Here is a 15,573-nt window from a genome sequence, read left to right as displayed (position 1 = left end):
TCCGCCCGACTGAGACTGTTTTCTGCCTTACAATGGGGACACTGATACAAACCACATACACAATGTGGTTGAAAAGAGATAACGGGTAAAATGACCTCACCTGCCAGGGATTCCATGCTCAGAGAACTCTCCTGCTCTTGGGTGGAATATTTCCTCAGAGAAATAGAGCTTGGGGGTCAGGGACATGGGCCCTGCCACTGACCTGCTCTGTGACTCTGAGACAGTGGCTTCCTCTCTCTGAGTTCAGATCCACACTGGGCAGGCTGCTCTGATCTCCTGTGTCCCTATGATGGGAAGGGAGTTGGTCCTCCCCAGCTTGTCAGGGAAGGGTTGGCCATGGCTGAGGGCAATCTGGCCCCAGTGCCCTGGCTTATTGGAACAGCAGTAAAAGGCAAACACAAAACCCAGACCACAGGTGACCAGGGAACCTGCTCTCCTTGACTCACAAGGATATGTTGTGATTGAACCTGTGACTCTGTCCACATGCTGCTCCTCTGCAGGGATGCTGCTGTTCACTCCTACTCTACTGAGACAGGCAGATATCCTCGCATGGGAGAATTTCTCTCTCTCTCTCTCTCACACTCTCTCTCTCTCTCTCTCACACACACACCCCTAACCTGCTTCCCCCAGGCTCGTAAATCACCTGTCCACAAAAGCTGCCTTCAGCAGCCCCTTAGCCTGTGAGCTGCCCTCATCTCCCTCACAGCCCTGAGTGAGGGTGCGCAGCCTCCTTGGGCAAGAGGATGGAGGCTCTGGGAGACTGCGTCGCACATCTCCAGTCCCCAGAGCGAGGCCTCTCACCTGTTGGGGCAGTGACCGGGGTCTGAAGCACCTCAGTGCTGCTCATGATTGCAGAGGATGTCCTCACCAGATAGGGGGTCCTGGAGGGCCTGGGGGATTGGTCTCTGACTGCCAGCAAAAGAAGCTGACATCGAGGCAGCAGGCGACAAACACGGAGGCAACTGACTTGCCCGACTTTAACCCTCAGGTTTTTAAAATAAAATGCAAATGTAGGGGCTTGGGCTCAGGACTCCTGGAGCCCCGTGGGGCTGAGCGTGGATGGTGTTCGGTGTCCGGCTTCACTCCCAAACCGCACCTGGAGCGTTTGCCGGGCGGAGGGGCCCCAGGGGGACGGTTCCCGAACAAACCCAGGCGGCTTCGGTCAGCAGCAGCCCCGCTGCTTTTCCACAGCGCGGGGACCCCCATCCCCGCCAGCCCCATCGCACTGTCCCTCTCAGGTCAGAGGAGCCCATGGAGGACTGCGTGGCATCAGGACCTGCCAGGAGCCAGGGCGACCTAGAAGAATCCGGGAACCTGGCGTCCAGCGAGGACGCAGCCCCCGGAGAGGAGAGGCCACCCAAGCAGGAGTGAGAAGGGGCTCCGCGCTGCTGGGCGCCCGTGGGAGCTGCAGGGCCCTGCCAGATGACCCCGGGTCCGGACCCTCCGCACCAGGTGTCGGGGCGGAGGGGACGCGGTGGGTGCGGCTCAGGCACCGGCGGGCGAGAGCCTGGACACCGCCGGGAGCCCGACCTCCTGGCCCTTTGCGGGAGGGGAGCGGGGCCAAGGAACAGTGCCAGCCCCTCACCACAAGCCGGCGACCCCATGACTCCAGGGGCTGCCGCCTCCAGCAGGTGAGCTCAGCCCGGGCGTCCCCTCCGCAACAAGGCCCGGATCCCTGCCTGGCTCCTGGAGCCCGAACTGTGCCTTCCGCAAAAGGGCTGCGCTCCAGATACAAGAAACGTTCTTCGCTCCCTGCTTTGTGGGCACTCGGTTCCTTGTAGGCGGTTCTGCTTGGCCCCTTGCCCTTATTAACCTTGACCGCGGCGGCTGGGTGGACGGGGGCTGGACACCCTGAGCTCCACCCGAGTTTTCTCTTGCTGGGTGACTTGGGCTCTGGCACTCAGGACCTCCGTTTCCCTGGCAGATAGATGAACATTGCTTGAGCCACTTTGTGTTCAGACGGTTTCTTCTTTTCAGAAAGTGGCCCCCACAGTGCCCTTCCCGGCAGCATGGAGTCGACAGCGGCAGCGTTTCTATCCCGCTCTGCGGGGCTGGGTGTGAAGGGGACTGTCCCATCCCGCTGTCCTCCAGGAGCGGCACCTTTCTCTCCGCAGACTTTGCTGAAGACGCGGCCCCCTGGTCAGGGGCAGAACACAGATCCAGGCCGCCCCGCTCCTGCTGGGTGGTGGAGAAGGAGGGCGGGCAGGTGCTAAGTGCTACTGTGAAACTAAAAATCATCATAATGAAGAAAGAATGGGTTTCGTATCTCTTAATTCTCACCATCAATAGGGTATTCATGGGCCCATTTGACAGAGGAGGAAGCCATCTGGAGAAGTTCCCTTCCTTGAGAGCCAGGCCGTTCCGTTCCCTGTCCAGCCCCGTGTCACCTGCTTCCCTTACAGCTTGCCCTCTCCCCCTCTCATCTTCAGAACACGCTTCCCCATGGGGGCAGGGATTTGAGCTCAGAGGTGTTGAGCAGCCTGTGCGAGGCCACAGAGCTCACGGGAGGAAGGACCCCCATAGTGACAGGGACAGCTGAGGAGGGAGCGCCCTCCTCTGGCTGGAGGGTGGGGTAGCAGCAGCTGCCAGGCTTCAGGGAATGGGGTGAAATGAGGGCCCTAGGGGCTCCCCAGGTGGAAGCACAGGTCTGGCAGAGGTTCCCAGGTGACTGGAGTTTAAGTGAGCGTCAGGGAGGTGTGTGAGGAAGGTGGAGATAGGTCCCACTCGGGCAGGTCCTGCCTGAGTACCAGCATTGGGGCTGGATCTTAACAGGGATGGGGGAATTTTCTGCCTGCCCTGGGGCTGGGGTTATGCCCTCATGGCAGGTAGTGCTTCCTGCTTCCCCCATCAGGATGCAAGTTCTGGAGTCGCACAGGGTGAGGAACCAGTGACCCACCTGACCACCCCTCTGAAATGGGTCAAGGGGAACCCTGGGGCAGGACACCCTGCTGAGAGTCAGAGCCCTGAACTATGAAGAAGAAGAAAGAAGGAAGGAGAAGGAGGAGGAGGAGGAGGAGGAGGAGGAGGAGGAGGAGGAGGAGGAGGAGAAGGAGAAGGAGAAGGAGAAGGAGAAGGAGAAGACGACCGGGCACGGTGGCTCATGCTTGTAATCCCAGCACTTCCGGAGGCCGAGGCGGATGGATCACGAGGTTAGGAGTTCAAGACCAGCCTGGCCAACATAGTGAAACCTTGTCTTTACTGAAAATACAAAAAGATTAGCTGGATGTAATGGTGGGCGCCTGTAACCCCAGCTACTTGGGAGGAGAATCACTTGAACCCAGGAGGCAGAGGTTGCAGTGAGCTGAGATCGCACCACTGCACTCCAGCCTGTGCAACAGAGCTAGACTCCATCTCAAAAACAAACAAACAACAACAAAAAACACTGCACAATGGAGGTCTATACAGGGCCACATGGAAGAAGGGAGACCCACATGGAAGGAGATGATCATGAGGCCAGGTGAGAACATGCAAAGGGCAATTGCAGGGGCTGGTCTGAGGTGTGGGAGGAATTAAGTCAGTAAGGCAGGCTGTGCATTTTAGAGAAAGCTGCCTGTGTCAAAGGCTTACAGGTGCACACATTCACAGCATGGCCTCCACTTCATACATCAGAAAATAATGATAGACCTAGCTTTGCACACACACAGGGATTTGACCCAGGTGAGACCTTAATCCAAATCCAGTACCACCCATGGAAAAGTATCTCCCTAAGGGCCCCAGTGTCCTTGGGACATAATACTTTTGCGAGGAATAAGTAAAGGGACATCTGTAAAGTTTTTGGTGTCATGGCCAGCCTGGTAAGTGCCCAGCACCCATCTGCTGCCACTATCATAATGTGTGCAGGCCAAGGAAGAAATGGACAGGAGACTTCCACATGGGGACCATGCTCATCTCTGGGAGGCAACATTGGTGATGATGTGTGTTTTCCATTTTCATTCTCTTCTGTGGTTTCCTCCTTGTACCACAATGAGCAGAAATTACTGTTTTGACGGAAAGTAAAAAGTATCATATGTCACCTTATGCAGGTGTGCCCAGATGTGAGTTCCTTTTGCATTAAGGACTCCACTGTACCTGGCTTTGGTTAAGATCCTTCACCATCTTGGCCTCAGTCTCTTCCACTGTACCGTAGAGATTGGGGATTACCTCAGACAGCTGATGTGTGAGGGTTACATGAGATGACAGTGGCTGAGTTTGTGAGTGCACATTGACTTTGCAGGCTCAGTACCACTGCATCAGATTATAATGGAAGATTTCTTAGCTCTGCACCAGGTGCCCAGTAAACATGTAGCGATTGTCAGGTTATATTAGTAGAGTTACATTTTCTCCACCAAGTGCAAATTCAGTTTCTTCTTCTGTGCCTTTTGTGACAGTGAGCTCACTTATCTTACTTTCCAGATGCAGCAGAAATGCCTACATTCGGTCCAGCTCCATTCTGCATACTGACATGTCTACCCCACCCCACTTTAATGAGAAAACCAGCTCAGTAAGGTGAAGTAACTTCCCAGGGGTCACACAGCAAGCAACAGTTCATCAAATGCCCCAGGCTCATTCAACTGAGTAGAGGAGGCCCCATCAGAGCCTACTGTGTGCTGAGCTGGGCCTGTGAACCTTGTTTCTTCCTGAAAGCCGCTCTGCAACAGACGACTGTGTCCTCATTGAATAGGTGAGGAAGGAAGCTGCCTTGCAGAGGTGGAAATCCAGAGAACCTAGTCAGCGTCAGTGTGGTTTCTCCCACCTAAGCCTGCATAATTGTCACAGTAGCTACCTTTCTGGTCTCAGTCTCCCTGCTTCTGCCCAAGGCCCCTGCAGTCTTTTCTGACCTCAGCGGTAAGCCAGAGTGATTTGTTTAAACCAAGATTGCAGTCCTGTGAGAATTTGAGTAATGGAAACCATGCCAGTCTAGGAAGAAGAGTGCATCAAGATCTGATCTGGGCCTTCCCTTTCCTTCTAACTTTCTCATCTCCTCCATTCCCTCCCAGTTGATGTCTGCTTTGGTCAATGGTACTGTGGCCCCAGCACCACGTTACCCATCTTTAGAAGCTTTTCCGTGGGCGGGCTTCTCATATCCAGTAAACCTTTTGTGACCCTATCTCTCCCCTATCACCAAACCCCAGATCCCCTCTTATGCCTCCTCACTTCCTCTCCTTCTCTCCTGTAATTGCTTCTCCCTCTAGTCTCAGTATTAACCCAGGGCAACCTAGAGGTCTGGAGGTGTAGGTGCGAAGTGACCCTGGGATGAACACACACAGATTCATGAGACTCTGCAATTCCTAGAGGGTAGAGAGTGGGACCTGGTATCACCAACGTGAGGACTTTCCCACAGGACAGGTGACTTAATGAGTAGCAAATGTGACCAAGAGATACCATTTTACCAGGCAGACAGTGAAGGGGCAGAAGAGAGGAGGGCTGGAAGAACCTTTTCTGTTTTCTCCCTGATTCATTTATCTCTGTCCTAACCGAAGACCTGCAGGAGAGGCAGTGACTTGCCTAAGGTCACAGCACCTTGGAGGAGACAAAGCCAGGACTACAGAGAGAGCTTGGGGAGGCATTGGGTCTCTGTTGACGATTCCTAACGCTGGCTCATCCCTGCCTTATCTTGGGGTAGTGGGACTATCCCGTGGATCCCCCAGAGAAGACAGGCGAGAGTCCAACGCCAACACATGTCCACAAAGGTCCCCTGGTCCACGAAGCGGGAGAAACTTGTCACCAGGCAAAGGTGGCATACACTGAGACGCGAGGTAAGGCTCACTGCTCGCGACAGGTGTCCCGCGACTGGCGCATGCGCATCCGCGAGGCAGGAGCCGGGACCAGGCTGTCAGGGCTGTCAGCCTGCCTGAGCAGAGGAAAATGGGACAGGCAAAGTCGGCCTAGTCTCGGGAAAAAGCTGCCTGCAACAATGACTGTGGAAGCCTAAAAGTAACGACCATACGGCATCCTTGGGCCGTCTCATTAGTCGGGTCCCGCTGGAGGAAGAGGCGATTCCAGTGGGCTCTGGGAACAGCTCTTTGGACTCCATTCCCGAAAGAGTCTGTGTGCAAGAATCCGGTCCCAGGAAGAAGGGAATACAGTCTGGTGAGTTGTTGAGGGATCTCCGGGTGATGGAATCACACCTGAGACCCCAGAGGAGAGTGTCAGCGGAAGATTGCGGGGCCCTTGAACTCACTGTCTCCCTTCATCCAGGGCCTCCCAGGAGCTCCTGCTTCTCAGTACGGCTGTCTGGGTTAGGGAGAAACGACAATAAAGGCAAGTCCAAGGTGGAGAAGAGGTCTCACACCTGGAACTGGCATCCAACAAGGGCACACAGGGTTGAGAGAGTGTTTCATAAACCGTCTGGTGTGATTGCAAGCCTGAAAAGGGTGCCCAGGAGTGCTGTTGAGGGGCACTGTGGATTCCCCATGAAAGCAAAGGGAAATAAAGGCTCAAATGGGAGAATGAGAGGGTTTGTGCTGGAGTCAAACCCAAGTTCGTGGATTCTTGCCAGAGGACCCAAGAGACTCGTGTAAAGTGCAAAAAACCCCAGCCCCCAAAATGAGACCACCACCCACAACCTGGAGGGCAGTCAAACTACCGAAAATCCCTTGAGCTCACTAAAATCCCTGGCAAGCAAAAGATCTGTGGCGAGAGGCAGTCACACCCAGCCCAAGAAGAACCAACTCCACAATGAGAAAAGACATGCAGATGAAACGAAAGAGAGCCTAGATTACCAGGTAAAAACCAGACTTGGCTGCCTAGGTCTCATCATATAGGAATCATGCTGTACTCCTATAGAAGTGGGAGAACAAGAGTTTCATTGTTGGCAGATATAACGGGAATTTACTGTTCCAAAAGTATCACAGCTGCCTAGTCCTTAAAACCTGACAGTGTTTAGAAGAAAACAGTCATACAATGGTCCCCGTGAGGGTCGTCCTCCGTGAACAGCGAAACGTTGACTGTGGAAGTCTTTGAGCCAGACCCAGGAAACCCTAGGCCCACCAGAAACATGGAAGTCAGGAAAAGAGGAGGCCGGTGTGCAGGGCACATCCCAGCCAGCCTCAGTCCATCCCACTCCCATGTGTTTCCGGAATGACAGCCAAAATTGGGAGCTGGCCAGAATGGCCCAGGTTTGCGCTCCAACTGTTCCCCGGGATGTTGGAGTCCTCCCACCTGGGCACTGGGCTATGGTGTGGACGGCCTGTGCGATGAAGGGAACGCAGGGGTGGAGTGGGAAGTACCTTCTGTATCATCTGTTGAAGGGGGCCAGGCCTCCACACCTGTGGGTATTTCTCCTCAGGTAGGATGAGAGACTGAGAAAAGAAATAAGACACAGAGACAAAGTATAGAGAAAGAACAGGGGACCCAGGGGACCTGCGCTCAGCATATGGAGGACCTGCACCATCACTGGTCTCTGAGTTCCCTCAGTATTTATTATTATTTCCACTATCTCAGCAAGGGAAATGCAGCAGGAGAGCAGGGTGATAGTGGGGAGAAGGTCAGCAAGAAAACATGTGAGCAAAGGAATCTGTGTCACAAATAAGTTCAAGGGAAGGAACTATGCCTAGATGTGCTCGTAGGCCAGATTTGTGCTTTTCTCCACCCAAACATCTCAGTGGAGTAAAGAGTAACAAAGCAGCATTACTGCCAACATGTCTCGCTTCCTGCCACAAGGCAGTTTTTCTCCTATCTCAGAACTGAACAAATGTACAATCGGGTTTTATACCGAGACATTCCATTCCCAGGAGCAGGCAGAAGACAGAGGCCTTACTCTTATCTCAACTGCAAGAGGCCTTCCTCTTTTACTAATCCTCCTCAGCACAGACCCTTCACGGATGTCAGACTGGGGGCCGGTCAGGTCTTTCCCATCCCACAAGGCCTTATCGCAGGCTATCACATGGGGAGAAACCTTGGACAATACCTGGCTTTCCAGGGCAGAGGTCCCTGTGGCTTTTTCGCAGTGCATTGTGCCCCTGGTTTATTGAGAATGGAGAATGGAGATGACTTTTACCAAGCATACTGCCTGTAGACATTTTGTTAACAAAGCACATCTTGCATAGCCCCAGATCCCTTAAACCTTGATTCCACACAATACATGTTTCTGTGAGCTCACAGTTGGGGCTAAAGTTACAGATTAACAGCATCTCAGGGCAAAGCAATTGTTCAAGGTACAAGTCAAAATGAAGTTTCTTGTCTTCCTTTTCTACATAGACACAGTAGCAGTCTGATCTCTCTTTCTTTTCCCTACATATCCCCCTTTTCTTTTTGACAAAACCGCCATTGTCATCATGGCCCGTTCTCGCTGGTCACTGTCTCTTCGGAGCTGCTGGATACACCTGTAGACTAACAACAGACAGAACAGACATACAAGGATTAATATGAAACTTACAATAGTGGAACGCCTGATGGTTTTAACCCAAGTGACAGTGCTAAGATTTGTGAGGCCATCAGCAGCTTTGACGATTGCCTGTTTCTGGCACCAGCTTTAAATGGGCTTTTGATACCTCAAAAATTTGTCATTTTAATTTTGAAATATCCAAAGTAAGATTATCTTTTCTTCCTTGTAGATGGCGTCCAACCATGTCCCAGTGATGTTCAGACTCATTATAGGCTTGGGCTGTAGTACAAAAATCTGACATATTCCAGTCACACTGTAACTGAAAAAGATATTCCAAGCTCATGAGCCTATCTCCCATCCAAATGACGGTTTGTCTAAGATCATTAATTTGGTTTGCCAATTTTTGATCTATTTGGGTCTGAGAATTCCACAATTTTGAGGAATTCTTTTGCCAATTATTTACATATTCTGCAGTTTGAACAGAGGAGTATAAAGCAATTCCAGCAGCCGCAGCAGTAGCTGTGACTGCAATAAGACCCACAATCACTGCAGTTAAAGTAAAAATGAATCTTTTGGATCTAGTTAGAACTCTTTTTAATACTTCTGTTATAATATGGACAGATGGGGAAGCCTCCCACGGTTGGTCCATGGACACACGGATTCACACGCCCTCTCTTGCCCTCACCAGCAGAATATGGTGCTGCCAATCAAAAGTCGAATCAATGCAAGTAAGCAATCTACAATTTTCACAGGCTATAGTTTGGGAATCTCGTTTAATAACTATGTTTCTTACAACTAGCATATGAGGAGGTTTTACACAACTTTGCAAAGGAATTGTCAGATTGGAATTTAGGTTAGTAGTATAATATGGCTTATGATCTCTTGTTCCTATAGCTTGATTTCCAGACAAAATTCTAATGTGGTTCGAGGCCACAGTAAGCTTCCATAATTCCGGATGTTCAGGACCAGTAGCAGAACTAACTAACTTTGGTCGAGGTGATGAAATTCCCTTTTCACCCCATTTCCATGGATAGGGTGATTTTAACTTTCTGTAAACCTGGTCCAGTCTTTTAGTTAAATCACTATCATAGGCTGGATTAGCGGGCCAGATGGATAGGGCCTGTGAACATGAGTGAGTCTGTCCCATACAATTATAATAAAATTGGCCTCGAGGGGCCCAGTCTATAATAGTTCCAAATTCATTGTTTCGTAATACCACCTCAGTATCAGCCACACATTCTTCCCAAACTAAAACTTCTGGGCTTTTTGATTCTTTGGGAATTTTCTTGGGGCAAAGCTTCCTCTTAGGCCTAAATTTTAATGATCTTTGATAAGAAGAGTCCTGTAAGTTATTCATCTGTGGCCCGAGTGACATTCCACTTATCATGTGATAGGTAAATCTACTGGTGGCACTGACAGTAGGTACTTCTACCAACCAATTTTGGGTTGTAGACATTAAACATCCTGGTGCCTTCCCTAGGCAAATAGGAGGATAATGATACCCAGTGGAAATATTTGTCATCATTCCTTCTTCAGGTTGGGCAGGGCAACTATCATCTGTGAGGCCTGGTACCCATGCACTATTATTAACATATACTTCGATAAGATTATCCATTCATGTGACTGCCTGAATTAAGGGCGGGAAAGGCACATAGGCCCAGTAAGTATAATTAGCTGCATCTGCTCCTGCAGTCACAGGGAGACTTACCACATTGATACAATCATCAAAGCTGCAGACAGCATATTCTCTGGAGTTCATTTTACCCTTGTGTTCTTCAGGCTTTTTTCAGCTAACTGTGTCAGCTTCTTTAATTGGGCCCAGGTCGGCGGCTCTGCTTTCTTGGTGGATGGCAACTTTATCTGTTCTTCTGATATCACCATTTTGTTTATCTGGCAAGTTGATGATGCTCGATTGTGGGTTTTCTGTCTCCGCAGAGGCGATTCTCTTTGCATCTCCGATGGGTTCATTGTAGAACTTTAAATGTCTAGTGGGTATCCAAACAGGAAGTTGATTTTCTCCTGGTGAAACACAGGCAAAGCCTCTCCACTATGTTATCACTTTCTCTATTTCTCATGTCTTATTTTTGTTGTCTTTCCACCAAATCAGTTTTCCTTCATGTGGTCCTTTTTTTTTTTTTTTTTTTTACCAGTAAAATGTTGCTCTGCAGAAGTAGTGGTCTGATTTCTATAAATGTTTAAAAAATTTAAAGTATGGAGTGCTAAATTAAGTTGCATCTGGGGAGTGTTACACTCCTTACTGTCTTTTTCCTTTTTTTGTTTCACCACCTGAGCTTTGAGTGTTCTATTAGTTTTTTCAATTATGGCCTGTCCTTGGGAATTAAAGGAGATTCATGTTGTATGTGTAATTTTCCACTGATTTAAGAATTTTTGAAATGTTTTACTACACTATCCTGGCCCATTATCTGTTTTAATATTTTTTGAACTCCCATGACAGCAAAACAAGATAACAGATGTCTTTTAACATGGGAAGTACTTTCTCCCAACTGGCAGGTTGCCCATACAAAATGTGAATAAGTATCAACTGTCAATGGACAAATGACAATTTTCCAAATGAAGGTACATGTGTGACATCCATTTTCCATAACGCATTAGGACACAGACCTCTGGGATTAACTCCTGCCTCCTGAATGGGCAGGTATAGGACTTGACACTGGGTGCAACGTGGTACAATATTTTTTGCCTGTTTCCATGTGATAGCAAATTTATTTTTTAGTCCTATTGCATTTACATGTGTCAAGGCATGAAGTTCTTGTGCTTCTATGAATGCATATGATTCTAGCAAGTCAGCTTGTTCATTTGCTTTAGTTAAAGGCCCTGGTAAATTAGTATGTGCTCGAATATGAGTAATATGAAATGGGAAATTTCTTTTTCTTACAGTTTGTTGTAACAAATTAAACAGCTGATTTAGCTGATCATCCATACTATATTTGATTAGGGCTGTCTCAACATCCTTTGTAGCCTGTACTACATATGCAGAATCTGATACAAAGTTAATAGGCTGATTAAAATCTTGTAACACTGAAATGACGGGCAACCAACTCTGCTCTTTGAGCTGAATGATATTGAGTTTCAATGACTCCTTTTTTTGGCCCAGTGTAAGTGGCTTTTCCATTGCTGGAACCATCAGTAAACACTGTCAGAGCATTTTTTAAAGGGTTATGTCTGGTAATTTTAGGTAAAATCCAAGTAGTCAATTTTAAAAACTGGAAGATTTTTGTTTTTGGGTAATGATTATCAATACTTCCCACAAAATCAGCAAGGCCAATCTGCCATGCAGCAGAATTGATAAAGGCTTGTCTAACCTGTTCCTTGTTTAAAGGAACAATGATTTTTATCTGGGTCACTTCCACACAATTTTATTATTCGTAATCTTGCCTGACCAATTAATGTAGCCATTTGATCCAAGTACAACGTAAAAGTCTTAATCGTACTGTGAGGAAGGAAAGATCACTCCACAAGATCTGTATTTTGAACAATAATGCCTGTTGGAGAATGTGCAGTAGCAAAAATCAAAAGTTGGAGTGGGGCTAAGTGATCTATTCTATTTACTTGTGCTGACCGAATTTTTTCTTCAATTAATTCAATTTCTTTAGTTGCATCTGGAGTTAATGTTCTTTTACTATTCAATTCTGGATCCCTTCTCAAGATAGAGAACAAATTTGACATGGCATAAGTAGAGATGCCTAGAGTTGTCCGAATCCAGGTAATATCTCCTAGCAATTTTTGAAAGTCATTTAATGTTTTTAATGTGTCTTTTCTTATTTCTATTTTTTGTGGTTTAATTTTTCTTTCTTCTACCTGCATTCCCAAGTAATGGAAAGGAGTAGAGGTTTGAATCTTATCAGATGCTATTGTCAGTCCTGCGTTTGTAACCTCTCTCTGCAGAAATGTGTAACAGTCAATTAATTTGTTTCTCGTTTCTGCAGTACACAAAATAACATCAACATAATGAATGATATGACAGTCTGAAAACTTGTCTCTAACTGGTTGAAGTGCTTGAGTTACAAAAGTCTGACAAATAGTCGGACTATTAAGCATTCCCTGAGGCAACACTTTCCTCTGAAACCTGGTAGCTTGTTCTTTATTATTTATGGCTGGTACAGCAAAAACTAATTTTTCAAAATCCTGTTTTGCAGATAAATGATTAAAAAAGCAACGCTCAGATCAATTATAATTAAAGGCCAATCTTTGGCGATAATGGCCGGAGAGGGCAACCCGGGTCGGAGAGCCCCCATAGGTTGAATTACAGCATTGAGGGCTCTTGAGTCAGTTAGCCTGAGCCATCTGCTGGATTTTTTCTGAATTACAAACACAGGAGAATTCCAAGGCGAAAATGAAGGCTCAATATGTTCCTTTTCTAATTGTTCTTTTGCCAATAAGTGTAAAGCCTCCAGCTTTTGTTTTGGTAGCGGCCACTGATTTACCTATACAGGTTTTTCTAAGTTAATGGAATGGGTTTTGGAGGCTCTACAGTGGCTACTCCTAAAAAGCATACCCTATTCCTTTTCTTTCTTGATTTCTCTCAACTTCAATTGGGACTTTAATGCCATCTCCATTCTTCCCTGGTCCTTTGCCAGGGAGATATCCCATTTTAGTCATGATGATTTTTTGACTCGTGGGGCTGTATAGAGAGGCTGGGATAGTAATCTCTGCATGCCATTGCTGTAACAAGTTTCAGCCCCATAAATTAATTGGAATAGAAGTAATCATAGGTTGAACCGTGTTTTTTGATTATCAGGTCCTAGACAATGTAAAATCATGGCACTTTGATACACTTCTGAGGCGATGCCCACACCGACAAGTCCTGTAACAGGCTTTTGTTTAGTCTATTTTTTTTGGCTATTGATTGAGGGCTCCCTGAAGTGGTGGTATTTGCTGTGGGGGTTGCTGTCCCTGAAAACTCTGAGGAACAAATGGCTGAATCAGGAATGCCCCAGTTGGTTGCAGGGCCCGAGGCTGGCTCTTCATTCTGTTTCCCGACAATAGTTGCCCATTTTAATCAAATTTAGAATGACATTGATTAGCCCAATGTTTTCCTTTTCCACATCTTGGACACAGGCCAGGTGGCTCTTTATTTTTACTCTGTTTATTTAAGACTGGGCAGTTCTTTTTTAGATGATGGATTTGACCACAATTATAACATTTCCCCCAAATGTTCTAACTTATCCTCCTAAAATGACTCCCATCATTGCTTGAGCCATTAGCATTGCCTTAGGCATAGCTCCTCCAATCCCATCACAAGCCTTCACATACTCTGTAATTACATCAACTCCTGCTGGAACTTTTCCTTTTAATGGCTTTATGGCCGATTGACATTCTGGATTTGCATTTTGATAAGCCATTAGTTCTACAATACCTTTTTGGGCGTTATCATGTGAAATAGATTTTTCAGCGGCATCTTGCAACCTTGCCACAAAGTCTGGATATGACTCTTTAGAGCCTTGTTTAATTGAATTAAAAGAAGGGCAAGTGGCTCCTGGATCCTGATTTTTTTTCCCAGACCCTGAGGCAATTAGCCCTTAGTTGTTCAATAGCCTCATTCTACATTACCGATTGTTGGTTAACGGTGCTCCAATTTGGACCTGTTCCTAGCAATTGGTTGGCATCTATATTAACAGCAGGATAAGTATCCTGATTTCTTCGTACCTGTTCTTGTACTCCATCAATCCACAAGGTTTTAAATTGTAGGAACTGAGAGGATGAAAGGGAAGATTTAGCCAAAATTTCCCAAACTTAAGGAATAAGTTTATTTCCATGAGCAAGGGGATCTAATAATGTTCTCATATAAGGGGAGTTGGGTCCATATTGTTAAATTCCTTCTTTCATATCTTTTAACATCTTCATGGTGGAAGATTAATATCTAGCCTCAGTTGGGATAGACGCTCCTTCTTGACTCCCTTTCCCGGCAGATATTGGTTGTAAAATTATCGGGAACTGCCATGCCTCAAGATCTCCCTGTTTTCTGGCTTTATCAATGATTTCATGCAGTGTACTACTGTGGCCACTAGGTGGTAGTGTAGGATTAAACATCACCGCCATGGCTTGCTGGTATGGGGCCTTGCTATTTGGCGAAGGACACACCACTTGAGGTCTGCATTGAACCTCTGGAGATTGCCCGTACTGAAGCACAGCTGGCGGCCAGTACTGATAAACTACCGGTGGTTGGGTTCTATTTCACAGCGGCTGATATTGTGGATATTGTAGTTGGATTGGCATTGCCAGGATAGAAACTCTATTCTGTTCTACTTGATATTATCTTGGGGTTTGCACTTGGGGTTTGCAACCTGAATTTCAGGTTGCAACGTTACAGATCAACAGCATCTAAGGGCAAAGCAATTGCTTAGGATAGAGGTCAAAATGGAGTTTCTTACGGCATCCATTTCCACATAGACATGCTAACAGTCTGATCTCTCCTTCTTTTCCCTATAATCTCTCAGAAACTGTTTAGCAGGTGAAGGTGCGGGATCCACCCATACCTCACCAGATTGCATCCTCCCCCATATGACCTAACTGGTGCTCACATTCTTTGTCCACAGAATGAAATCCCAAGACCATCACGAAGTGAAGTGCCTGCTCGGTTAGGAACAGAATTCGAGGGGGATTCGAGGAGCCCTGAGCACAGGACTGCTAGGGTCTGGCCCCGGTTTGGCCACAGGAAAAAGAGACACTTGGAGGTTTCTCTTATCGGGTGTGCTGTGCTCTCTTCTTTCTAGAAGAGTTGCTGCTTTGGAGGGGGAGGTGCTTTGGGCTCCTGCGAGCCTCAGTCAACCCCCAACTCACCGAGGATTCAGGAACCACGGAAAAAAAAACGACACGGAGACCCGCAGAACAAGAAGAGACTCACAAGGAGGCTAACCAGAAGGTGGGGCGACTCGAGGGGAGAAAGTAAAACTAATTTTAACAAAAGGGCTGCAGTGATTGAGCCATATTCCTTTCAGCAGACGCCACGTACACGCAAAAAAGCACACACACACACACACACACACACAGCTCACCCGGAATTCAGGAACCACGGAAAAAAATAAAGAACATGGAGACCCGAACCCAAGAAGAACCGCACAGAGAAGCGGACCAGAAGATCGGGCGGCTCAGGGTGGGGGGGAACATAAAATGAAAAAAAAAAATAAGGGCTGCAGTGCTTGAGCCATATCCCTATCAACAGACGCCACGTACACGCACACAGCACACAGGCCCACACAGACACACGCCCACACACACGCGCGGGCGCATACACACACACACCCCCC

The 15,573-nt window shown here is 47.6% G+C and overlaps 1 protein-coding gene across 1 annotated transcript; it reads left to right on the top strand.

Moving 5' to 3' along the window:
* Positions 1-949: 949 nt before the first annotated feature.
* LOC105538420 lies at positions 950-15,215 on the top strand. The gene is made up of 7 exons (XM_011978267.1): positions 950-1,367; positions 1,613-1,726; positions 1,975-2,290; positions 2,403-2,567; positions 5,603-5,820; positions 5,951-6,069; positions 15,040-15,215. Exons 1-7 carry the CDS (start codon positions 1,060-1,062, stop codon positions 15,213-15,215), a joined length of 1,416 nt encoding a protein of 471 aa, XP_011833657.1. The 5' UTR covers positions 950-1,059.
* The last annotated feature ends 358 nt before the right edge of the window (positions 15,216-15,573 follow it).

The sequence above is a fragment of the Mandrillus leucophaeus genome, unplaced genomic scaffold (assembly GCF_000951045.1).
Source record: "Mandrillus leucophaeus isolate KB7577 unplaced genomic scaffold, Mleu.le_1.0 Scaffold1919, whole genome shotgun sequence".
In the NCBI taxonomy this organism is placed as follows: Eukaryota; Metazoa; Chordata; class Mammalia; order Primates; family Cercopithecidae; genus Mandrillus; species Mandrillus leucophaeus.
This window is presented reverse-complemented; position numbering and strand designations above follow the sequence as displayed.